At 38.0% G+C, this 27,965-nt stretch overlaps 1 protein-coding gene across 1 annotated transcript in view; it reads left to right on the top strand.

Moving 5' to 3' along the window:
* The window catches only part of LOC124790024 (polyglutamine-binding protein 1), an 82,253-nt gene that overhangs the window by 50,087 nt on the left and 4,201 nt on the right, over window positions 1–27,965 (top strand). The window contains exon 5 of the mRNA XM_047257578.1: window positions 15,147–15,324. Within this exon, the coding sequence (XP_047113534.1) occupies window positions 15,147–15,324 (178 nt within the window). The remainder of the gene's footprint in view (window positions 1–15,146; window positions 15,325–27,965) is intronic.

Raw genomic sequence — 27,965 nt, 5'->3', positions numbered from 1 at the left:
GTGAGCTTATGAAAAAATAGCAGTGTGCCTGGGAATTTCTCTTTCGAAGTAGATGATACTTTAGCTTTCGATAAATGGGTGCCTAGGCACTATAAAAAGATGTGTCTGTCAGATGAAACAGCAAGAAGTGATATTCCTAAAGAAACTAAAATTAAGTTTCAATTGTCCAAGTTAAAACATATTGAATATAAATCAGATTTGAAAGAAAAGAGTATATTGGTGGACTATAGAAGTGCACACATTCTCTGAAATGCTGCAATATCCCTTGGAACCTATGTCATGAGAAGGCGTACATCATTAGTAGTGCCCCAAAAGTGATAAGAAAACTGAAGGATCTACAAAAACTTGTGTAACATATTCTTGCAGGATACAGTGAGTTTTTTGGACACTTTTCAAATGGCTCACACTTACACAGAAGAGAGATCAATGAAAGAAAATAAAAGCTACCCATAATATCTTTGTTCCTTTTTTTGTCATGTGAAATGATGATAAAAAGTTTTTCTGGTGGATTATTGTTTATTTCATTACAGTTTTTAAAATTTCTGTGACTGTAAAACACATACTTTGCAAAAAGAACATATATACAGTATATGTAATGCACAATAATTGTCTTATACATCGCATGATAGAAAAGTTTTCTTTTCAGTATTGTGACAAAACATGATCGCAAAGCAGCAGAAAAGTTTTGTATGCGAACTTTGTCTTTCAAACTATCAATAAAGTTTTTATTGTCAACTGAACATTTACACATTTATTAGATATGTCCTTCCTGCTTCTTGTAATTCAATTCATTTCCATATAAGGTAATTCCTCAGATCTTTAAAAGCTTTTAATGAAAATGTAAAGAACTAGATCAATTGATTCGTTGTAGCTTTAATGAAAGTGTATCGTCTATTAAACTAAGTGAAGAGAATGATGATATAAAATTTCTCAATGAAGATAATCAAGTTTTGAAAATATAATGTAATGGTATACATAAAAATGTACTCACCAAGTGACAGCAAGAGAACACACACATATAAAAGGTATAACGTATGCAAGTTGAAGCCAGTGGTTCCTTATTTTGGCAGAAGGGTTGAAGTGGGAGGAAGGAGGGGTGAAGGAAAAGGACTGTTGATGTTTAGAAAAAGGAGTAGAGTTCAAAAAAATCACACAGAACCCTGAGTCAAGGGAGACTTACCAGATGGGATGAGAAGGAAAGACTGATTGTTGGGGACTGCACCATGTGAGATTTGAAAATATCGTAGCTTAAAGGTGAAAGATACGGTAATACACAAGACAGACTTTTTTATCTATCCAATATAAAGTTCCTGTTGCTTGTTTAGTTTAATATTGGAAATTTTTAATTCTTTAATGTGTAAATCATTTTACTTTCCATCGAAAAGGTGAAACAAAAATTTAAAAAAATATATTGTCTAATTTTATATCAACACAAGATATTACTTGACTGTATAAGTTGTTATATGTGAAGAAAACTGTCCAATAAGTACAGTTAAATTTTAGAAATCTGCCCTGAAAGTAGTTGAAATTTTTAGGTAAGCGATTGAAAAAGAAAACACAAATTTGTGTGTGATACGAAACATTATATTATACAAGTCATGTATAGTTTATACAGTTGTTAAGTATATGTACTATCAGTTTTCCCTTAGATAAAAATATTGTATTATATTTTTCTTACCTTAAATTCTTTCATAATAGAATCTGAATCTACTGACTGCCAGATATCGCTTTCAGTGGCAGAGTCAGAATGATTCATAAGTGTACAAAAGTGTTAGTGAAATGTCAGTAAAATTGTTTTTAAACAATGGAAAATGCAGGATGGATTATAACAATATTATGAAGAGGATAGTTGCTATTCACCATATAGCGGAGATGCTGAATCGCAGGTAGGCACAACAGAAAGACTGTCACAGAATGAGCTTTTGGCCAACAAGGCCTTTGTCAAGAAGGGATGACACACACACACACACACACACACACACACACACACACACACACACACACACACACACACGTGCACACAACCGCAACTCACACACATGACCACAGTCTAGCAGCTGAGGCCAGACTCTGACTTCAGCTGCCACAGACCATGGTGGTTTGTGTGTGTGTGTGTGTGTGTGTGTGTGTGTGTGTGTGTGTGTGTGTGTGTGTGTGTGTGTTGGCCGAAAGCTCATTCTGTGACAATCTTTCTGTTGTGCCTATCTGTGACTCAGCACCTCCACTATATGATGAGTAGCAACTATCCTTTTCATAATGTTGTTAAAATTTCTTTTTGAAATATATGAAAATGAGCATTGCAAAAAACTTCCAGCAGGAAGAATGGCCACAAATATCAAAACTTCATCATTTAATTCCTTCTTATCAATGTAATATTCATTATCACTTAACATAGTATCAATATACACGCACATGACTTTAGTTTTCCACCATCCCACATCTGTAGCTCTTGAATTTGATATAGAATTCTGAAGCTCTTACTATGGCTATCTGTAAGCTCAAATCTATCTTTCAGTGAGCAGATACCTGCATCAACAATTTTTGTTAAAGGAGCAGTCTGCTTCACATTCATCTATAGGTTAATCATTACATAGGTAAATTCCTCCTTCACTCTCCTGTGACATTTTTTAAATTTTTTTTTTTTTTTTTTTGTTTTTTAAATCTGAATAAGATCCAAGTTTTTCCCCAAGTACTTTTGCATCTGTTATCACTCTATTAATGCTCTTGTCTGATCTCATCTTCTTAAAAAAATGTTGCAAACACTTTCAACTGTATCCACAGCACTGTGTAGGTTTTTACTTTAACTCTTTTGAGAGCTATGTTGATATGATTGATCCTAAACGTAATTCTTTACCAGACTTCTCTACAACAGAGGCATCTGAATTATTGTAGCATTTTTACAATAGCAGTGCCACTATTTATTTCAAAAACTTCTACTTTGGAACCTTCGCTGACTTCATAAACATCATCATACACATGTTTAATGTAGTAGCTATGAGGCTCCTAGGAATCTATTTGGCTTTTGCAATAGGTACAACTGAAAGGTTTTACAGTCTAATTAGACACATGCTGCTTCAAAATGCCCCACTGATAGGTAGCTGTAGAAAATAAAGTGAAAAAACTTCTTGAACTGTTCTAGAGAATTTGACAGCAACAGGACATGATAGCCCTGCATTGTTTACGATAATATTTAATTAGTGAACCCCACTTGCAACAAAACATGCTTTAAGGTTTAAGTAGGATTCTTTTCTGAACTCCTATATTTATCACTTTTATTTTCAAACCATTACCATATCCCTAGCCTTGCATATTTTTCAAAATAGCATGCCTTCTTACCAACTTTTTAAAGAGAACATTAGTTGTACATTCGTCAGTAGTATGCGTAACTGGAATAAATCCAAGGAAATGTACTTTGATAATTATTTCTTCACCAAGCCGTGTCTGAATAAAATGAATGATCATTGTGAGTTGTTATTTGTGACTCGTATCAGGACAACAGTCTCAATTAACTGAGTAGCGATGAGAACAAAGTCTTTTCTCGACAGCACTGTTGTGTAAAACATTCTTGGTCTTCTTGCTGCGTCAGTCCAAGGTAAAACCGTGAGCTTTCGATGATAAACTCCATTGTCTTCGTCAGGAGCAATAGCAGCTGACTGTCAAAACTGCTGTCTTTTATAGCCCTTACACAGCTTCTGATTTGTCAGTAGTTATGTAATGCTTTTGCTGATGGTATTCACATCTGCAGTGGTGGTGCCACCATTCCTGTAGTAATGTAAACATTGTGAGGAATATCTTTTCCACATTGAGACCTCCCTTCTGTCACTGCTAAGATTATGTCCACTGTCACAGTTGAAGTGCTTCCCGCACATTCTAATTTTCTACATACATTTTTTTTTTACAGAATCCCCGTATCTAGGAGCCTGGGACAGAACTTTTGTTTTGACAAATAGTATTTTGTGTTAGTTTGTGAGGCCGGTGCTCGACAACTGCAGATTTGTCCAGTTCTCAAATTTTAATATGCTGTTGATGTTTTGCAAAGCAGTCAGAAATAGTGTGGACGAACTGACAGCCACACTCAGGCTGAGACTTTCCTTAACGGGGCTTAGCACCTCCTTTATACTCTTAGGATGTTAGAAAGTAGGTCTTATACTTTGTCTTCTCAGGACTCTGCTGGATGTAGTGCTGCAGAAAGGATGAAATACAGAATGAGATTTTCACTCTGCATCGGAGTGTGCGCTGATATGAATCTTCCTGGCAGTACTGTACCAAATGAGCTACCCAAACATAACTCGCGACCCATCCTCACACCTTCAATTTTGCCAATATCTCATCTCCTACCTTCCAAACTTCACAGAAACTCTTCTGCGGTAGAGCACTTGCCCACGAAAGGCAAAGGTCCCGAGTTCAAGTCTCGGTCCAGCACACAGTTTTAATCTGGCGGGAGGTTTCAGGAAGAAATACAGTTGGTGGCTTATCATGTGAATGCTCAATTTCCAACTGCTTTGCAGAAAATCGATGGCATATTAAAATTCTGGAACTGGAGAAATCCGAAGTTGCTGAGCACAGCGTCACAGACTAACACAAGATACTGTTTGACAAAACAAAAGTTCTGTTTCAGGCTGCTAGATACCAGTATTCTGCCATTAAAGAGACTGTTGAAATTAGAATGTACAAGGAGAAATTCAACTGTGACAGTGCATGTAATCTTAGTGGTGCATGAAAGAAGCTCTCGATCAGAGAAGAGGCAAAGGTATTCGTCACAATGTTTGTACTACTAAAGGAGCGGTGGCACCACCAGTGTAGATGCTGACACCATTAGCAACACCATTACATAATTGCCGATGGATCAGAAGATGTGTATGGGCTATAACAGGCCAGTCAGCAGCAGTTTGGACAGTCAGTTGCTCCTAGTGAAGATGAAGATGATGGAGGTTATCGTCGATAGCTTGAGGTTTTATTCCGAATTGATGTGGAAAGATGTTCAAGAATGTTTTATACAACTGAGTAGTATGTCACTTTTTTAAGTTAATTTGAATTGTAATCTTGTATACCTATTGTTAACTTACTCTTTGCAAATACTCTTTCAACACATCAGACGTGTTCATATGTTCTATTAGTTTCAAAAAATTCCCACTATTTTCTTGTAAGAGTGTGTCTCATGTTTCTCGAAACACCAACCACTGTGTCCCCAGGAACTGAGTTATGCAAAACAACCTTTCTAATATCTCATCCCAGTGTTCAGTCTCAGGCTGAATGAGTTTCTGATTTTCTTTATCAAGCTTTTTGCCTTAGCATGAACACCACTGTAACTCTAGTAATTGGTATGCATGTGTAACGCTTGGGAATTTTTCTCTGTTGGACTAGAAATGTGGACATATTTTTCCAGTATGAAAATCATGACACACCTACAAGTGAGGTAGCTGCAGCATTGAAAAGCTTTTCCCATATCAGAATAAATATCTGTGAATTTCTTCACCATTAGAGAATTTTGTTTCGTATTTTGATGGAGACTACCTCTCTTAACACCAATCACTTTAAAAGGTCCTCTTTCTACAAGTTTGTCATATGTCATCAGTTATTTTATCTCACAATGTCCACAGTTAGATAATAAGTTAAAAATATATGAGCCAGATGGTCCTTCCTGCAACATAAAATTAATTTTTTGTAATTTTAAATAAGTTGATAAGCACCTCATACTGATAACAAGCAGGTGAAAAATTAATATTCTATGCACATCTTAAAAGAGGGAGAGCAAGAAAATCCTCCTACAGATGTGTGCTGAGTGGTATGTCACAGAATAGAAATAGGTTTCTGTATAACTGTGTCTATTTATTCAATATGAGGGTGAAATAATTCCAAAAAGTCATTAAAATTTCTTTGTCCATTCACAGATTTTAAACCACCCCTTGAGCCAGGATCTATCATCTGCATTGATCAGTATTTTCATTTATATATATTAAGCAAAAGCACAGCAATAAATAATTATCCACTAACAAGGGGAGGCCGCCAATTGTGAAATTCAGATTCGATTCATACTGCGCATAATAAAAGCTCACGGCCAGAGGTGTAATGCGGCAAAGCACCAAGATGCACTTCTCAGCCTTTGCCAAGAAAATCAACAGTTAAAAGAAACCGTTGCGGTGAAATACTCTACGATTAATAATTTTGCGCAGCCTCGTGGCGCAGCGGTAAGCGCTCGGGTTCGTAATGCGAAGGTTGCCGGATCGAATCTCGCGCCATGCAACCTTTTCTTTTAGTATTTGTAGTATATGTGTGTGTGTGTGTGTGTGTGTGTGTGTGTGTTGTGTGTGTGTGTGTGTGTGTGTGTGTGTGTGTGTGTGTGTGTGTGTATATATATATATATATATATATATATATATATATATATACGGGTATACACTCGCACACACACACACATATCCATCCACACATATACAGACACAAAAATATGTCTGCTTGTGTCTGTATATGTGTGGATGGATATGTGTGTGTGTGCGAGTGTATACCCATCCTTTTTTCCCCCTAAGGTAAGTCTTTCCGCTCCCGGGATTGGAATGACTCCTTATCCTCTCCCTTAAAACCCACATCCTTTCGTCTTTCCCTCTCCTTCCCTCTTTCCTGATGAGGCAACAGTTTGTTGCGAAAGCTTGAATTTTGTGTGTATGTTTGTGTGTCTGTCGACCTGCCAGCACTTTCATTTGGTAAGTCACATCACCCGGCAATCAGTTGCAACAATTATGCATATAATAAGTTGTTGAAAATCGTTTGTCGTGGAAAAACTGGCGACTTCGAACATAATTATGTTTTCCGCATACAAAGTTGTATTTCACAAATGTTATTAATTGTCTTCATAATGTTTACCACGTATAGTTAACGGAAGACGTGGAAACGATATTCCGAAACGAATACGTGTAGAGTAAGTCAAACGTTCGAATTAGAATAGAGACCCCACGAACACAAATTTGCTGTGGCAGGTATGAAATATAAACTCCGTTACTCGCTCGTTACACTTGAAGGACAGATGTTGAATGGGCCGAAACGAGCCACCGCATAACAGCGTAGTTGCCTGCTAACTTCGAAAGAAGGTAGGTGCGGTCCCTAGCGCGACTTATAACATCGTCGAAATTTGTGATATTGTTTTATTTCAAGTATTATTTTTCCACGACAAACGACTTTCAGCAACTTATTATATGCATAATTGTTGCAACTGATTGCCGAGAATTTTATATATATAATAAAAAAAAAAGTTGCATAGCGCGAGATTCGATCCGGCGACCTTTGGATTACGAACCCGAGCACTTACCGCTGCGCCACGACGCTGTAAAAAATTATTAATCGTAGAGAGTATTTCACCGCAACGGTTTCTTTTAACTGTCGATTTTCTCGGCAATGGCTGAGAAGTGCATCTTGGTGCTGTGCCACGTTACACCTCTGGCTATGAGCTTTTATTATGCGCAGTATGAATCGAATCTGTATTTCACAATTGGCGGCCTCCCCTTGTAAGTGAAGCCAGGTTTGACAAACTCAGATTTTAAACTTGTATATTGTTTGTAAAACTCCTCGGCAGGTAACACAAAATTGAGAAATAAGGTTGATGGTTTACAGGGAAGTTTACGTACACTGCTTCAGCAGTTCTCCATAAAGTGTGAGCAGTCATGAGTACTTAGGGTGGTGAGCACCTAACTCGTATAAATTACTCTTGTTGCAACTCTTACATCTTTAGTCTGGACTGCTTTAGTAAATTATTTCTGTAATAATATACTTTTTTAGTAACTGCTGGAGAGCTCAATTTCTGCACACTGCTGGCAAGTGCATTAGGTTCCTTCCAGGAAAATATTGATTGTTGGCAGACATTGCATCACCGTTTGCATAATTTATGTTCATCACTATAATTTTAGAATCTAGAAAGGATTATTAAATTGAATTATTAAAATTTGAAAATCTAAATGCTATTACACAAATTATTGATAAGATCTGTGTACTATGAAAAAGAAATGTGCTATTAATGGATGAATACATTGTTAACCATGCCATCTACAGCTACCAACGTCCATTGTCGGTTGGTGACACCTATTAATTTAAATGCCAGTTTGAGATCTAGCAGCAACATGGAGGTAGCCAAGAAACATTCAAAAAACATACCAGAAAATGAAAAAGAGCAGTTTGCTGAAATTATGAAAAAGTACATAACTGCAATTGAATCTAAAAAACACGATGTCAACATGCTAAAAAGGAAAAAGGATGCAGGGGAAAAAATACAGGCTGAATACAATGCAGAAGCTCTTACACAAAGATCACAAGAACAGCTTAAAGTAATTTGGAAGGATGTGAAAGTGAAAGCAAAGAAAATGAAAGCTAAATGTAACCAAAAACAATTTCAAACTGGCCATGGAGTAAGTGAGATGAAGATCGACGATATAAGCCAAATGGTTGTTGAGACATGATCCCACAAGTTTCCAAGGGGATAGCTGGAGATAACAACAGTGACACATCTGAAGATAATGTGATACTTTCAAGCAACTTTAATGATGATAACTGCTCTGAAGGTAGCAATGAAACTGCTAAAGGTGGAACTTTATCCCATGAACCTCGGCCTGCATTCTCTGGTGGGAGCTTATCAGAAGATGCATGCAGCAAAAGAGGTAGAGAAGATACGATTGTAGTGAAAAACCGAGAGTTGTTGAAAAAAGCAGACGAGCTTCATTCTTTAAAAATGCATGAAATATGAGAGGAAAACAATGCAAAAATTTTATTAGTAGCCTCCTGAGTCTAGAGATTTTTTTAAAATATTTTAAAAACGACATATGTGAAACGTGGGGAAAAAATCACTGAATTTGAGAAAAATTGTAAAAAAATTCTACTTTGGTCATTTGGGCATAAATGCAAGTATGGTACACTATACTTCATGTCTCAGGATAATCAAAGCTATTCATAAATTGTAATATGTAGATTAAGGATGTTGTTAGTGATAGTTTTCATTTATAACAGGGGAAAATAATGTTTACACCATCTAGAAGAAATGTAGCAGTTTTCGGTGGTAAATTATAAAGTACAAGTTCCACAAATACACATATCAACGGTTATGAAATGCAGCAAAGCAGTTTCGCTGTGCATTTAAGTATAAAAACACTTTGCAAGTTACACATTTTGTTCTACAAAGCTTTTTAAAATTCTCTCTACGACGGTTTTGAAATATTTTTGGTCCAGTTACCTCAGGCATGTGCTCTGTTTGCTTTCGGGTTTCTGGAGGTGGAAGTGTTATTGGTTTCCTTCTTTTTGGGGCAATAGTCTCAGGTTCTTCTTTTCTTGCATTGTCATCATGATGCTCTTGTTGCTCTTGATTACCTACTGTTTTGTTTCGATTCAGAAGCTGTTGTGCAAGCATCATCTTAAAAGCTCTCAGTTGTAAAATCTCCTTTGCTGGAGTGTCGGATTTCTTCTGTTCCTCTTTGTACTGAAGCCAAGAATTACAAACTGCAACATCTGTGAAATGGCATATTGTTCTTAGTGTCCATTTCTTGGTCCTTGCACACACTGGGCAGTAGGAATTGAGTCTATCTGCCATATCCACACCACCCATGTTCTGATTATAATTTTTAATTACACTGGGTTCCTCAATATGTAAATATTTGTTCTCTTTCTTGGATCACCTCTGGCATGTCTCACTAGTTTCAATACCTTGTGCAGTGGAAAGCTTCACAACACTTTTGTTGCCCATCCATTTTGTAACTGCCAACTTTTGATCACTTCTGACCAGCATGTCACATGAGCCTCGTCCTTCTTTCTGAAGATCTTTACCTGACTTTAGCTGGATCTGCTTCGGAATTCGGTTATTCGTAATGGTCACTGTAGACCCAAGGCCTTTCTCAAGCAGCAAACCAGCTAATTTCATAGACGTAAAAAATCTATCATGGTAACAGTACAAATGCCATGTACAAGCAACCCTAGAGGATATGATGTTTTGCATTGGTAACAGACAAAATCACATATTGTTCCATTGGGATTGGCCAAAACAAACACTTTAATGCCAAGTAGATTTGGTTTTCCTCTTACATATTGTTTGAAACCACAGTGGCCTTGAAATGGAACCACTGTTTCATCGACAGCAATGTGGAGAGATCTGGGTTGTAGAAAACAGCCTCATCTGACCTTTCCCAGGAATGGATGCACTTTCTACAATCGATCTTTATGTCTCTCATTTTCAGGTATGTCATAGCCAAATACCACTTTTAGGGAATTCATGAACTGAAAATACCTATCGCTAGTCATACCCTCTGTTATATTAGATATCTCCCATTGTTTTTGCCAATACATACGTACTATTAGGATACTGTAAGCAGGCCATCGCCATAGTTACAGCAAACCAACTCATGATCTCTTCTGCAGTTGTTCCAAGAGATTTACCATACAGCAAAGTAAATGTCTGATTTGTTTTCTCTGAAATGAGTGTAAACAGAGAGAAATCTACATACTGTAGAAAATAATCAAGACATGTCCATCCTTGAGAGCTGATCTGTTGATAAGGTTATAAATTTGGAAGATTTGGTGTCATGAAATTTCTTCGCCTCCAGGTTTCCCTGTTGTTTATAACTTCTGTAGCATAAGTATTCCACCACTTCCTCATCATCTAATTTTGAAAACATGTTATTTACAAATTAATTACAAATTGGAAATGTTAATTTCTTGAACATATGAGTCTTGTATTAAGTATGTTCATCTGTGAGAGAGACAGAGAGCATGTAGTAGTAGTTAGAATGTTACTACATTGAAGCCTGAAGTATAGTACACTATACTTCATTGTTATGACCTCCCTGTTGCGGTTAATTGTATACTTATTATTCTTAACTGAGGCAATGTTCAAACATCAATAAAGGCAACATAATTTTTTCAGCCTTGTGAAATGAAATTTACTGTGTGCTTACTTTGAAATTCACCAGATCGGCGTGTCTGCACCCACCATTTTGGTTTCGGATCACTACAAATACAATGTAAACATGTGGAACAGCTTTCTACATAGTCACAGTGATTGGCCTCAGATGTCAGCACATCCTAAACCCAGTAGCAACCACCCAGGAACGTGCTGCTATCTAGTGGGAATTTTTGAAGTTTCAGGATGCAGAGTATAGTATATTATACTCGGGGACTCGGGAGGATAGAAAGACAAAGAGAAATCATGGAAGAAGAGCATAACCTTAAAATGGAAACTATGAATAAGTTCAAGAATGTAATGGAGAAAACTTCAGGTTCCAGTTCTTCATCCAATGTGCTCGAGAAATTTGGGATTTTGTGAATGAATAAGAAAATATTCATATGTATAAAACATCTTTTAATTCCTTGAAATTTTTTCAAATGGTTAATATGTTCTTGTTTCTTGTATGGCATAATATTTGTGTTTATCATTTCAGCATCCAGCATCGGTACCAATTTTTGTTAATATTACATTTTAATATTTATCTGATTTTGCAATATTATAAAGTAAGTCTTTTTTTTTCAGAAATAATCGAAACATTGTATGACTTTGTATACCCAATTAAGAAATAAAATGAGAATGTTAATACCCTAATGCAAAAAAAGAAAGAAAGAAAAAGAACGTAACTATAAAATTACACATGGATAAAATGAGTCACTTTTCACTGCATTAGTGACAATCCAGTGGCTTATTTACTCATTTACGAAGGAAAAGTCTTTACACTAACTTCTAATTTTACTAGCAAACTAGGTACAATTTTAATTAAGTACAATAGACCTTCTGACAGCTTGGCCTACAGCATCTTCTTCTGGCTGATGTGCATACTGTTCATTGTCATTCACCTCCACAGCATCGGGGTGAAACACATCTCTAACTTCTATTCCAAAGTTGTGTAGAACTGCAGCAGCCACATAACATTCACACACTTGTTTGGTTTAAATCGCATTGTTTTAAGTGATAATTTGGAAACATTTCTTCCAAACACTGAACACTCACTCCATTACTCATCTGGTAGCAATACGGGCTCTATTGTAGCGCCATTCAACTCCCGTGTGGGCTCAGAACACTGGCATCATAAGATGTTTGGAGAGAGCATATCCACTATCTCCAACAAGCAACCCATCATATTGTCCATTTTCAAATTCTGCAGCAACTCTACTATTGTCCCAAATGCGTGCATCTTGCATGGAACCCGGCCAATGGCTTGCCACATTCAAAATCTTCATATTGGTATCACAGATGGTTTGTATATTGATAGAAAAGAAATTCTTGCGATTTCTGTATGTTTCTGCTTGCACTCCAGAAGGACAAAGTGTGGGTATATGTACACAGTCTATGGCCCCTATGACATTTGGAAACTCACCAGTTTGATAGAATTCTCTTTTGTTTTATGATACATTTCCGTGGCTCTATGGCATGGACACATACATTGGCTTTAAGGCAACTAAACTGTTTATCACGCTGTTAAAAGCTCTTCCAGCAGTAGTACGATGGATATTAATGAAATCCAATGCTACATTTTTAAAAGTACTTGTGCTAAAAAATTTGCAGTCCACAAAGAAGTTACAGATAAAAGCACGGTTCCTGCAGTAACGGCTCCAGCATACCAAGCGGCAACTCAAAATATTCCTTACGCCACCCAAACCGCTCTTTGAAATCACTGTCAATATACATCAAAAATAGGTCTCTTCTCTCCATTACAACTGTCATTTGTGGGATGTTCACCTTTTCCTCCATCTCCATATGTTCTTCGTAATCCAGGTAGTGCATAGAATTCAACACTTAAAACACAGAACTCGGAGATCACACCTTGCTCTCCTACTACTGTCTAGGAGTAAATTTTGGCCTTATTTCCTCCTTAATTTACTAACATAGTAGTGTACTCTTCACTTGTGCTCTTAACCAGTAATGGAGTAAACAAATTTACTTCGGAAGTAAATGAAAAATTTACTCCTGGAGTAATTTAGTCCTTTAGTGCAGTACTATCGACTCGAAGTCACCAATTTCCTTCTCTCCTAATAACTTATTACTTTAGTTTCACTTATCCCTGGTTGGTGCTCACCACCCTTAGTGTTCAAGCCCAGAGAAAGAGTAGTGATGGGCAACATGCACGGGAGCTCAAAATGTAGCATCCATGTTTGATGAAATTACTACCCCTGTTTTATTTTGTAAGTGATTGTTACAGGCTTCAGTCCAAAGACTGGTTTGATGCATCTGTTCATGCCAGTTTATTCTGTGCAAGACTCATCATCTCTGTAACCTACATCGAATTTGGAGCTGCTTGCTATATTCATCCATTGGTCTCACTCTAGAACTTTTTCCCACAACACTTCCTCCCTATACCAAATTAAATATTCCTTGATGCCTCAGAATGTGTCCTATCACCCAGTCTCTTCTTTTAGATATGTTATGCCATAAATTTCTTTTTGCCCCCAAAAGCTTCTATTTTCTTCTTGCTTGAACTGCTACTCATCCATCTTTCATTTCCGTACAACACTACTCTCCAGGCAAATGCTTTCAGAAAAAGATTTACTAACATGTAAATTTATATTAGATGTTAAAAAATTTCTCTTTTTCAGAAATGCTTTTCTTCATATTGCCAGCCTGCATTTTATATCAGTACCTCAGTAGGTGAGTGGTGAAATGCCAGATTACACTTTCAAAGGTCTCAAGTTCGATCCCCCCGTAAGTCGTACGGTTTTCATCTGTCACTAATCTCTTCTTTCACCTCTAGCAATGTCTGTTGATGTGAAAAATGTCAAGCTGCCCTGAGATTTGGAATCCACATTAAGTTGTAGACCCCCGTAACTGTCTGGGTAAATTTGAACGAAGTTCAGAGGAAGGCAATGGCATACCACCTCCAAAAAGACCATGCCCATCAAGGCACTGTGGTGTTCAAAACAATCTTCAGAGTGATGACAGCTTTACATACTACTTCTGATATCAAATGTTATTTTGGTGCCCAAGTAGCAAAACTCATCTGCTACTTTTAGCATCTAATTTCCTAATCTCATTTGTCAGTTATCGTCTGCTTGAATTCTACCACATTCCGTTACTCTTATTGTAATTTGGTTGAATCTGATCTTATAACCTCTTTTCAAGAAACAATCCAGTCTGTTCGATTGCTCTTCCAGGTCCTTTACTGTCTCTGGCAGAATTATGAGGTGTTTGAGAAAAGTGGACTGATTTTCCATCCACTGAAGTTAGATTTTTTTTTTTCCAAACAACAGTATTGTCCCAATTAAAGTAGTTCCCATTGGCAGCTATACAATGGCAGAGTAGTTGTTCTCAGCCTTAGTAGTAGCCTTAGTAGCAACGCTGAAAGGCTTCAACTGGTTGGGCCTTTAACATGTCGGTCACATTCTCTTGAATGTTCTCCTGAGTCCAAAAATGATGTCCTTTTCAGACATCTTTCAATTTTGGGAAAATAAAAAAATCACAAGGACTCAGGTAAGGTGAATAGGTTGGCTGCGGAACAACAGGATTGCTTTCTGAGGTCCAAAAGTCCATGATAGAAGTGACCTTGTGGCACAGGATGTTGTCATGATGCAGCATTTTCTTGTCTGCAATATCTGGACTCACTCGATTCACCCTTTCAAGGACATCTTTGTAAAATGTTTGGTTGACAGTTTGTCTTGGAGGTGCGAATTCTTTATATGTGATACCCCAACTACCAAGGTAGCAAATCAGCATTGTTGAATGTGTTCCTGAGCAAGATTCATCTTCATTGTCTTCCCTGCCTTCCAAAAATGATTTGTGCCAGCGTAAAACTTGTGCTCATGATAAGGAACGTTCCCCGACGGCCTGTTTCAACTTTTCAGAGGTCACACTTATGGATTGTGTACAAAAAGTCAAGCTGTATATGGAGAAAAAGATTTAACACGAAAACAGCTGAAACAAAAAAATCACTTAACTCAAAATAATACTACAGTCCGTCCCAGTAGAATACTATGTAATTTCATACTTCTTTCTTTAATGTGAAATAAAAGGTTTTTAACTTTGAAAGATAATCAGCTATAACTGTCCAACAGATGTTGCATTTCTCCATAGATCTTGTGTGCGCTTTTAAAACCATAAGTCACTCGCAGCACATTTCTGTGTGGTGTCAACTGTGATTTTATTAGTATTTATTGATATAATCTTATAGTGTATGGTATGTGTGTTTTTATGAATACAGAGGACGACATTACTACTGGGAGAGTGAAAATGATTTGGTGTCATGGTTGCCTCCGAGTCATCCGCGTGCTGTTGTTTCGGAATCAGCAGCTCACATGCGTGAAGAAATGAGGCTAGCTGAAGGGGATGATGAAGAAGAAGATGAGGCAAAAGATAGTGAAAATGATGAAGATGCAGAAGTGAGTTAAACTTTGTTGCTTTAGTTGTTGTTATCAATGTTAAGAGCTTAAAATACAATAATAGTTCATACTCATGGAGTTGACCCCAGTGTAATACCTGCTCCGAAAGAAGTATACACACATAATGAGAGTGCTGTCATTCAAATTAGGACAACTGTTTTTACTGGCATATCAGAGTATGAGAGCGTGCTTAACTGTTTCAACTATTGGTCTCTCAGCACCAGAACTAGACTTCATTATCTACCTGATTGAATGTATGCTAGTTTCGCATCATCATGTTGAAGGATTTTGTAACTGATCTGCAGGCACTCTGCTGCTTGTACTCATAACAAACTATAGTATCTCCCCAGGAGGAGCAGTCCCACCCTGTCATCCAAATTTGCATCTTCCATCATTTTTCTTTCATGTCAAAAACTATCCTGTTTCCTTTAAAAAGACTGCAACTCATTTCCTCCCCATCCTTGTCTAATCTGAGGTTGTAGTCTGTCTCCAATAAACTAATTCTCTACCAGGTGTTAATTTGTTTTATAATTCTTCCAAGTCCTTGCTTGCATGGCTACCTTGCATGCAAAAGACATTTTTCAATTTTCAAATAAATGCTAGAGTCATAATTCCATCCCCCTTTGTTTTGTACTATTAGGAGTAACATGATCTTATAGTAGAAATATCAATTTGAGGAACGGTGATTGGGTGCAAGACAAGCATAAAAGAGCTTTAAAGGCATTAAAAAGTATGTAGATGACTTGCAAAATGTATGTAAACCAGTGAGAACTGCATAAATATTTTTGTATGTTCTGGACCAAAGATTAAATAAATCCATTAAGTAGTTTCTTCTCTGATTTTGTCTTGTAACTATTCGCGGCTGCTCATCTGTTTCGCACCCTTTTCTGATTTTGTTCCCCTCTTGCTTTTGTTGTCTTTATACACTTGTGTGTTGGGTATTTTACTTTCCACTTACCAGGTATTTCAAAATGAACATTGGAATTTTAAGGCTTTGTACCATTTATTACATTCAAGTTACAATTACAAATAACACTTCTAATGGAAGAGTAACTCAAACAGTTTTGTTTGTATACCTGTGTGCATATGCATGCAATGTTTCCTGCGTCTCCCATTGGAAGGTGATAGTAGCAAAGATGGAAACTAGTGAACAGAATGCTTTTTGTGTTTTACAGAATATAAGGATTGAATGTGTTGTTACAGTGCATTGTGCGTTTTGCATTAAGTTCCACAGTAAGACTCCAAGCATTAGTAAATCTGTTGATGGTCTGAGCAGTTTGAAGACTCTGGCTGTTTTTGCAAAGGAAGAACATGGGACAACCAAGAGTGACTAAAGAATGTATTGAACGAGTGAGAGAGTCTTTCATGCTTAACCCCAAGAAATCAGTTCGGAAGGCTGGTTGTGAATTAGCAGTTTCGGTAATATCTGTGTGGAGACTTCTAAGAAGATATTTACAACTATGTCCTTAATGTTTGCAGTTATTAAAGCTCTAAAACCTACAGACTATGGTTTATGTGCCAACTTTGCAGATAAAATGTTGCTGTATGATGATGAAGATTTTCTGGATTGTGTCATCTTCAGCGATGAATCGACATTGTGAATACACATAATGTGCACATCTGGGAGTCAGCAAATCCCCATGAGACGGTACAGTTGCAACAAGGCTCCCTGAAACAGATTTTTTTCTTTTTGTCCCATATCCCAGTGGAAAGTTTGTGAGCCTTCCTTTTTCAGTAAAGAAACTTAACAGGGGTTTGTTATCTTGATGCGCTTAAACTATAGCACTTACCTCAACTGCAAGAAGCTGAACTACAGAACTTTATTTTGTAGCAAGATGCTTTGTGGCCTCACTGGAAGAAAAAAAATGTTTGATTTGCTCTATTATTTGATGTACGAGATGTGACCCAAAATATCTTAGAATTTCAGTGTACCGGTCAAACCAGTACTAGCACAACTTTCTACCACTATATGTCTCACAATACACGTCTTAGCTATTGTAGCACAAAGTTGTGCATCTTTGCTGCAGTTGTGAGTTGTAGTGGTGTGTGTCAGGACGTGTTTTAGCGCTTTCGTGAATAGTGAAATGAATAATGTGAAGGGGCAATGGATTTGCATCATACAGCAATGGATTTGCATCAAACTCATTTTCAAGTTGAAGAAAACTGCAGCTGAAACCCTCCACATGCTGACAGAGACATTTGGTAATAGTGCACAGAGTCAAGCAAGAACATTTGAGTGGTTCAAGTGCTTCGAGGAAGGCCGAGAATCTGTGGAAGATGTCAGATATTCTGCCCAACCATTGACATGCTCAATACTAGAAATGATAATGAAAGTGCATGACATGGTTCATGAAGACCAAAGGCAGGCAATTCACAATGTTTCTAACAGATTTAGGCTATCACATGATACATGTTAGCAAATTCTAGCTGATGAACTGAACATGAGATGAATTGCAGTGAAGTTTGCCCTACACCTTGTCAGCTTTGACCATTGAATCCTCAAGAATTCAGACATGCACTGAGCTGCAACAAAGAATTAAAGAGTGTCCAAAATTCTTATCCAGAGTCATAACAGGTGATGAATCTTTGATCTACAGTTATGATCCTGAAGCGAAACAGTAATCATCACAATGGAAAACACCATCTTCTCCAAGGCCAAAAAAAAGCTCAACAAGTTTGCAGCAACATGAAGTCACTGATCTTTTTCTCAACATTCGGGGAATATTACGTAAGGAGTTTTTTTCGCCTGGTTAGACTGTCAATGAATAGTCTTACTGCGAGGTTATAAGGCAAATGAGGGAAAATGCTTTCTAAAACCATGCTGTTTTGTGAACATAAGTTTCATAATCTCAAGAAAATTTATTATATTTGAACTGAGAATATGTTCAAGGACTCTACAGCAAACAAAAGTTAGGTATATTGGTCTGTAATTCTGCGGGTCCTTTCTTTTAGTTTCCTGTATACTGGAGTCACCTGCACTTTTTTCCTGTCGCTTGGGACTTCATGCTGGGTGAGAGATTCATGATAAATGCTAGCTAGGTAAGGGGCCAATGCCTTAGAGTACTCTTTGTAAACTCAAACTGGGATTCCATCCAGACCTGGTGATTTATTTGTTTTCAAATCTTTCAGTTGTTTCTTTACACCAGGTATGCCTATTTCTACGTTGTCCATACGGCAGTCTGTCCAATGGTCAAATGATGGTATCTTTGTACGGTTCTCCTGTGTAAATGATTTCTTGAACATGAAATATAAAACTTCGGGTTTCGTTTTGCTGTCTTCAACTGCCACACCAGACTGATTAACAAAACTGAATGGAAGCTCTAGACTCTGCCAGATCTCTTGCTAAGGTGCGACAGTGGTAGTTGTTGTATGCTTCGTACATAGATCTTTTCACAGGTGCATGAATCTCTTCTAACCTTCCCATGTTGTCACTTGTGCATCCCCTTTTGAACCTAGAGTGGAACACCCTCTGCTTCCTCAGCATCTTCTAAATTTTGTTATTAAACCATGGTGTGTCTTTTTCACCCTTTATCCCCTTACTAAGCACGTAACTTTCCAGACTTCGATTTACAGTCTGCTTAAACTTTGCCCGTAATTCCTCTACAGCCATCTTACTGTAACTAAGTGTGCAGATTCACTGTCTAAGTGAGATTTTAATAACTGCTTATCTGCTCTATCTAGCAAAACACTCTGCTAGCCTTCTTGACTGATTTATTAACTTAAATAATCATAGTTGCTATAATGACATCATGATCACTAATCCCTGTTTCTATACTGACGTTGTCATTAAGTCCTGGCCTATTTCTAGTTACAAGGTGTAAGATATTTTCAGCTGCTCAAGACAGTTTTCAGAAAACGTGTTTGAAAGTATTTTGCATAACTGTCTGTTTTTACCCCCAGCAGTGAATCCATAGACATCCCAGATTCCCTGAGGAACAAGATTTGCCCAGTCTTCACTGTTAGGTCCAGTATCAGTACCAGTTGCTTTTGGTGGCTCAAAATCTTGATTCCCCCGCAGTGTTCCAAAACGAGCTTTCTTGATGGTAACAAAACTTTCTGTGAACCATGCTCTCGTAGTGAATTTCGTAGCAAAGAGCATGTTTGTCTCTGGCCAGCCTGAACGTTTATTACAACTCCTGAAAAGTCACAACTTCTTCATGTTAATAACATTTGACATTTTGTATGTCAGCACAGTCCAACAGTTGTAACTTATCAGTGGTCTTCGCATGTAAAAGTACTTAATGTTTATGCATATTGGTAAATTCACGCATGCAGAACAGTTGCCAATAGAAATAATGATTTTTCCTACTATCAGCATCTATCACCCCCTGCAAAAAAATTTCACTTGCCACCCAAGTCAGTGGGTTGAGTCCTTACACCATCAAGCTGTGAAATTAAACTATTGCGCTATAAATTTAACTCATCCCGGCCCTCCTCTCTTTCAAAGCTGTTCAAATTAACCCTGTGAGGAAACTAGAATTTGTGGGGCAGATGTAAAGATGTCTTGTACAGTAAGAGATCAGAAGTGGCAAAAATTCTTCTCCATCAATGAAGGCCTGGCCTATCCTGCTTCCAATGTTTGTTACTGCCCGTACTCATATCCTTTGGAGAAAGGCATGATCCACCACAATTGGCGCTTCAGTTGTTGGGCAGTGGCGGGCGCCATCTGTCCAGTTACAGTACAATAACCCCGACATTGGAGATAATACGTATAACAGGATGACCTACGAGTCTTACGTTCTTGGTAAAGCTGCATAATTCAGTTAAATAAAAAAGACATGAATCAGGCAATATAGAGAAAAAGAGATGATATATTTTAACAAAGGCCTAAGTATGACAAAATCTTTTTGCCACAAGGTTCATCCTGGACTCCCATTCGGGAGGACGACGGTTCAATCCCGTCTCCGGCCATCCTGATTTAGGTTTTCCGTGATTTCCCTAAGTCGTTTCAGGCAAATGCCGGGATGGTTCCTTTGAAAGGGCACGGCCGATTTCCTTCCCAATCCTTCCCCAACTCGAGCTTGCGCTCCGTCTCTAAAGACCTCGTTGTCGACGGGACGTTAAACACTAACAACCACCACCACAAGGTTCATCATTCACTGATGTTTTGGCAAATGGTGTATTATTCTATTCATTACATTATCTCACAAATTATGAGTGCGCCAATTTTGTGCCTTGACAATAAAATATCCATGAATATTTTTCAAGAGATATTGAGGATCATGCCTGAATGAAGAATGTTGTTTGCATTGGTAATTTTCTTGGACAGTAAAGTAGGTTTTGTTTGGATTATCAAGCTGGCAACTTGTTGTCCTAATGTTATACTCACCATATCATGCCAAATGGGACACCATGTATGTTAAACTGTTGTGGTATATAATATAAAAAATATACCTATGAAACATCTAGATTGTTCTGATTTCCTGACGAGAAGAGGCAGTTTGTCCACTCCCGTCGTATTCTTTCAATGAAGAATGGTGAGGTTCTTCTTACTATGTTTAGCGCTCTGGCACTCTTCTCCTTTAAACATGAAGATTTGCTCTGGAAGGCACATCTAAAACAAACCAGTCGTGTCACATTTTAAGTATCTTCCAGATAAGGTGGGAGCAAATAGCAGCCAGAAGGCCACAAGTCGGCTGCTAATGGGTTTTCTGTGGCCCATCAAGACAGTCAGAATTTTTCTTTAACTGTTTATATCTTTTCAGAAATGCGGATTTAACTAATGCATGCAATCATTTTAAAAAGTGTGGCCCTCCATTAACATCTGTTTCCACAATGTGGCCCCTAAGCCCAAACTGTTTCCCGCTATGGTCTAGATTATGCCCTTCAAAAGAAACTGGGAGATTTTTCAATCTACTGATTAAACTTGACGCGATCCACAGATTTTGTTTCTACCACTACATTCCTAAAAATCAAGTAATTTAACTTTAAAACCATCTGATCATTGCTAACTGAAAAATTCTGTAGGCCCAGAATTTTGGTGAAATCATAATCAATAGTGAACAAACCTTTGATAACCATTTTGCTCTCCAATGGGCTATTGTTGAAAAGGGAAGCTCATGAGTTTACATATATACTGGGAGTACAGAATTTTCCAGCTAGCACTGGATGGTTAAAAAACAGAATGTGTTGGTTTTTAAAAAAATTGGTCAGGGAAAGGAAATCTGTTGATCAAGGTGTGTGAAATTAGGGAACTGTAAATATGCCAATTCCTTTGAAAGGATATAATCCAGACAATACGTAAAACTTGTGCAAGATTAGTTTGTGTCGCAAGTGCCTTTTAAGTTAAACATTTTAAGGTTTAGCCACTTAGAAAATATTCAGTGCCAAAAACCAGCTATTTATGCCCTTATTTATTACTGGCACATATTTGATTGAGATATCGTTAAGTGCAGGACACACTAAAAAAAAAACTACTCAGGAAGCAGCAGAAAACACAGTAAATATATGTAAATGCAAAAGCTTTCATAGCAAGTTGCTCTTTCTTTTGACAGAAGGGCTGAAGGGAAAGGAAGAGGGAAGAAGAAAAAGGATTGGTGAGGTGTATAAAATGGGATGAGTTACAGCAAAATCACCCAGAAGTCAAGGTCAGAGGAGCCTTGCTGGACAGGATGAGAAGGCTTTTTGGTACCTGCAGTGGACAAGATTTGAAAATCTGAGAACTCATTGACAGAAGATAACATTATATGCAGGACAGAGAACACTGAAAAAAAAGGAGCAGAAAGGAATCAAAAGATAACCATAAAAAATTAAAAAAGGGAGTGAACAGTAACAATTACTGAAAGGAAATGCTGAAACCACAGAAATTAACATAAATTTAGGCTGGGGGAGAGGGGGGGGGGGGTGAACTGAGCACATGTTGTAAAGAGAGTCTAATGTTATATGTGGTGTAAAACAGACACCGAGGTCACATCTATCATGTTGTAGGGCATGCTCTGCAACAGGATATTGTACATTCCCAGTGCCTAAGTTCAAGTTTATTTCTCTAGTCTCAGAATTTCCTTTCTGTGACTATTCCTGTTCTTTGCTCGTTTTTAATTTTTTTGCGTGTTCATTTCCAACTCGTCTATTTTTCACTGCCCCCCACCTGTTCCCCTCCATCAACCTATCTACCATGTGAAATGCACTTAGCTTTCCACTTTTATCAACTCATTTACACTGTTTTTTCATTCAATTTGTGTACATCTGCTGTGAAAAATGACTTATCAGAAGAAACTTGTTTGTTTTTCATCTTTATTTTCATTCTGAATAAATTAAAAATTTTAATTTAATTAAAAATCCCCACAAGAACCATGGACCTTGCCGTTGGTGGGGAGGCTTGCGTGCCTCAGCGATGCAGATAGCCGTACCGTAGGTGCAACCACAACAGAGGGGTATCTGTTGACAGGCCAGACAAATGTGTGGTTACTGAAGAGGGGCAGCAGCCTTTTCAGTAGTTGCAGGGGCAACAGTCTGGATGATTGACTGATCTGGCCTTGTAACATTAACCAAAACAGCCTTGCTGTGCTGGTACTGCAAACGGCTGAAAGCAAGGGGAAACTACAGCCGTAATTTTCCCGAGGGCATGCAGCTTTACTGTATGATTAAATGATGATGGCGTCCTCTTGGGTAAAATATTCTGGAGGTAAAATAGTCCCCCATTAGGATCTCCGGGTGGGGACTACTCAAGAGGACGTCGTTATCAGAAGAAAGAAAACTGGCGTTCTCCGGATCAGAGCGTGGAATGTCAGATCCCTTAATCAGGCAGGTAGGTTAGAAAATTTAAAAAGGGAAATGGATAGGTTAAAGTTAGATATAGTGGGAATTAGTAAAGTTCGGTGGCAGCAGGAACAAGACTTCTGGTCAGGTGAATACAGGGTTATAAATACAAAATCAAATAGGGGTAATGCAGGAGTCGGTTTAATAATGAATAAAAAAATAGGAGTGCGGGTAAGCTACTACAAACAGCATAGTGAACGCATTATTGTGGCCAAGATAGACACGAAGACCACGCCTACTACAGTAGTACAAGTTTATATGCCAACTAGCTCTGCAGATGGCGAAGTAATTGAAGAAATGTATGATGAAATAAAAGAAATTATTCAGATATCGAAGGGAGACGAAAATTTAATAGTCATGGGTGACTGGAATTCGGTAGTAGGAAAAGGGAGAGAAGGAAACGTAGTAGGTGAATATGGATTGGGGCTAAGATATGAAAGAGGAAGCCGCCTGATAGAATTTTGCACAGAGCACAACTTAATCATAGCTAACACTTGGTTCAAGAATCATAAAAGAAGGTTGTATATGTGGAAGAAGCCTGGAGATACTGACAGGTTTCAGATAGATTACATAATGGTAAGTCAGAGATTTAGGAACCAGGTTTTAAATTGTAAGACATTTCCAGGGGCAGATGTGGACTCTGACCACAATCTATTGGTTATGAACTGTAGATTAAAACTGATGAAACTGCAAAAAGGTGGGAATTTAAGGAGATGGGACCTGGATAAACTGAAAGAACCAGAGGTTGTACAGAGTTTCAGGGAGAGCATAAGAGAACAATTGACAGGAATGGGGGAAAGAAATACAGTAGAAGAAGAATGGGTAGCTTTGAGAGATGAAGTAGTGAAGGCAGCAGAGGACATAGTAGGTAAAAAGACGAGGGCTAGTGGAAATCCTTGGGTAACAGAAGAAATACTGAATTTAATTGATGAAAGGAGAAAATATAAAAATGCAGTAAATGAAGCAGGCAAAAAGGAATACAAACGTCTCAAAAATGAGATTGACAGGAAGTGCAAAATGGCTAAGCAGGGATGGCTAGAGGACAAATGTAAGGATGTAGAGGCTTATCTCACTAGAGGTAAGATAGATACTGCCTACAGGAAAATTAAAGAGACCTTTGGAGATAAGAGAACGACTTGTATGAATATCAAGAGCTCAGATGGAAACCCAGTTCTAAGCAAAGAAGGGAAAGCAGAAAGGTGGAGGGAGTATATAGAGGGCCTATACAAGGGCAATGTACTTGAGGACAATATTATGGAAATGGCAGAGGATATAGATGAAGATGAAATGGGAGATACGATACTGCGTGAAGAGTTTGACAAACCTGAGTCGAAACAAGGCCCCGGGAGTAGACAACATTCCATTAGAACCACTGACGGCCTTGGGAGGGCCAGTCCTGACAAAACTCTCCCATGTTGTTGTTGTGGTCTTCAGTCCTGAGACTGGTTTGATGCAGCTCTCCATGCTACTCTATCCTGTGCAAGCTTTTTCATCTCCCAGTACCTACTGCAACCTACATCCTTCTGAATCTGCTTAGTGTATTCATCTCTTGGTCTCCCTCTACGATTTTTACCCTCCATGCTGCCCTCCAATACTAAATTGGTGATCCCTTGATGCCTCAGAACATGTCCTACCAACCGATCCCTTCTTCTGGTCAAGTTGTGCCACAAACTTCTCTTCTCCCCAATCCTATTCAATACTTCCTCATTAGTTATGTGATCTACCCATCTAATCTTCAGCAACAGAAAAGTGTTGTTCTACAAGCCTATTGGCAATAGTTGCTATAGGAACACTTCCTTGAGCCAGTGTTGTACCTTCCTTAAAGAATCATTCACCAACTCTCCCATCTGGTGAGCAAAATGTATGAGACAGGCGAAATACCCTCAGACTTCGAGAAGAATATAATAATTCCGATCCCAAAGAAAGCAGGTGCTGACAGATGTGAAAATTACCGAAGAATCAGTCTAATAAGTCACGGATGCAAAATACTAACGCATATTCTCTACAGACGAATGGAAAAACTGGTAGAAGCTGACCTCAGGGAAGATCAGTGTGGATTCCGTAGAAATGTTAGAAGCTAGATTAAGGAAAGGCAAACCTACGTTTCTAGCATTTGTAGACTAAGAGAAAGCTTTTGACAATGTTGACTGGAATACTCTCTTTCAAATTCTAATGGAGGCAGGGGTAAAATACAGGGAGTGAAAGGCTATTTACAATTTGTACAGAAACCAGACGGGATTAATTAAGAGTCGAGGGGCATGAAGGGGAAGCAGTGGTTGGGAAGGGAGTGAGACAGGGTTGTAACCTATCCTCGATGTTATTCAATCTGTATATTGAGCAAGCAGTGAAGGAAACAAAAGAAAAATTTGGAGTAGGTATTAAAATCCATGGAGAAGAAATAAAAACTTTGAGGTTCGCCGATGACATTGTAATTCTGTCAGAGACAGCAAAGGACTTGGAAGAGCAGTTGAACGGAATGGACAGTGTCATGAAAGGAGGGTATAAGATGAACATCAACAAAAGCAAAATGAGGATAATGGAATGTAGTCGAATTAAGTTGGGTGATGCTGAGGGAATTAGATTAGGAAATGAGACACTTAAAGTAGTAAAGGAGTTTTGCTATTTGGGGAGCAAAATAACTGATGATGGTCGAAGTAGAGAGCATATAAAATGTAGACTGGCAATGGCAAGGAAAGCGATTCTGAAGAAGAGAAATTTGTTAACATCGAGTATTGATTTAGGTGTCAGGAAGTCGTTTCTGAAAGTATTCGTATGGAGCATAGCCATGTATGGAAGTGAAACATGGACGATAACTAGTTTGGACAAGAAGAGAATAGAAGCTTTCGAAATGTGGTGCTACAGAAGAATGCTGAAGATTAGATGGGTAGATCATATAACTAATGAAGAGGTATTGAATAGGATTGGGGAGAAGAGAAGTTTGTGGCACAACTTAACTAGAAGAAGGGATCGGTTGGTAGGACATGTTCTGAGGCATCAAGGGATCACCAATTTAGTATTGGAGGGCAGCGTGGAGGGTAAAAATCGTAGAGGGAGACCAAGAGATGAATACACTAAACAGATTCAGAATGATGTAGGTTGCAGTAGGTAGTGGTAGATGAAGAAGCTTGCACAGGATAGAGTAGCATGGAGAGCTGCATCAAACCAGTCTCAGGACTGAAGACCACAACAACAACAACAAATTAAAAATTGTGTAGTAACAATGACAGAAAGTATAATTGCCCTTAATAAGCATTATGTGAGGTGAGTTCTTGAGCAACGTGACATGCAATTGGCTATTTTATGGAAAAGTCTGAAATATTTAGGCATGATGAGAAGTACATTGCAGTCAAAGCAGTACCACCCTGTTTCTTACTTGCTTGCTTTGCCGATAGATTGTTTCATCTTCCTCAAACAAATCTCTCAAACTTGTGTTGGATACAGATTCCTCTCAATTGCAGGAATTCTAACAGAAAAGTGTTGTTCTACAAGCCTATTGGCAATAGTTGCTATAGGAACACTTCCTTGAGCCAGTGTTGTACCTTCCTTAAAGAATCATTCACCAATTTCGTCAGACTATTCCCACTCAGATATGTCTCCCTTGAATCTAAATTCATTCAATTGTTTCTCTAGAGCTTTCGGATTTATGTTTCAACTATAAAATGTGTCATACTTACAGCAGAGTTTAAAAAATAATTCTAAACGTAATGAGTACATGCACAAATCCTGCAACAATGCTATCACACAATGACTCAGCCAGTCACAACAGCAGCTCTTACATTTGCTACTGTTTCTATCTGTTTTGGATCACTTCTGCTAGCCTTCTTGTAGACAAGTGATTGTGCTTTCTGCCAGTTTCTGATCACACTTTTATGTTTGAGAAGTGATCCAAAACATATTCTGAGCTTAAACATAATTAGTTATTTTCAACAGACTAATTTTCATGCCAACAAGCATGGATTCTGAAAATATCAGTCATGTGAAATCCAACTCACAATTTTCTCACATGATTTCCTGAAAGCCATGGATCAAGGTATTCAGGCAGATGCATTATTTCTTGGTTCCCACATCAACATACATGATCAAAAGTATAATGCTATGGGATTTTTAAACGGAATTTGTGATGGTGTTGAGAATTACTTGATAGGAATGATACAGCACATTATCTTGAATGGAGAGTCATCAACATATGTAACAAGTAAATTCAGCCATACACCACGGAATTGAGTTGGGAATTTTGCTGTTCACTTTGTATATTCATGTCCTGACAGAAAATAAAAAAGTAACCTCAGGCTTTTTGCAGATAATGTGGCTATCTATCCTTAAGTATAGCTAACTCAGCTAGAAATTCTGTATAGAATTGATAGGGATTCAGTCAGACCCTGAAGTTTTGCTCAATTTGAGCTGTATCAGCTGTTTCTTGGTGCCACACGCACTGTTACTGATATCACTCATATTCACAGTGGTGCAAGAATTAAACTGGGGCAGTCTTCCTTTGTAAAGGAACATTTGGAAACACAGTTCAGCATTTCTGCTGTTGCTTTGCTACCCTCAGTTTCTGTTTCTGTGTCATCCACAAATTTGTAAGGTTGGTGCCACTGACTATCTTTGTACATGACCTGAATTTCTTTGAATTTTGTGAAATATCTTTCGATAAGATTCTGACACGCTAGTTGAATATTTAGTGCATTGCTTTTTCACAGCCAGATGAATTTCATTTTACACCTATCAGTCTGTAACCATGTGCTTTGTTTTAAATCTGTTCGGCATTACTTGATGTTTTTTTTAGAATTTTCTTTACTGTTTACTGTATACCATTTGGTGGTGGTGGTGACAGTGCACACACATAACACTACATACAACACAAAGTAATACATTGGTTGTCA

The sequence above is a fragment of the Schistocerca piceifrons genome, chromosome 3 (genome assembly GCF_021461385.2).
Source record: "Schistocerca piceifrons isolate TAMUIC-IGC-003096 chromosome 3, iqSchPice1.1, whole genome shotgun sequence".
NCBI lineage: Eukaryota > Metazoa > Arthropoda > Insecta > Orthoptera > Acrididae > Schistocerca > Schistocerca piceifrons.
The sequence above is the reverse complement of the archived record's forward strand: the minus strand, read 5'-3'. Positions and strand labels throughout refer to the sequence as shown.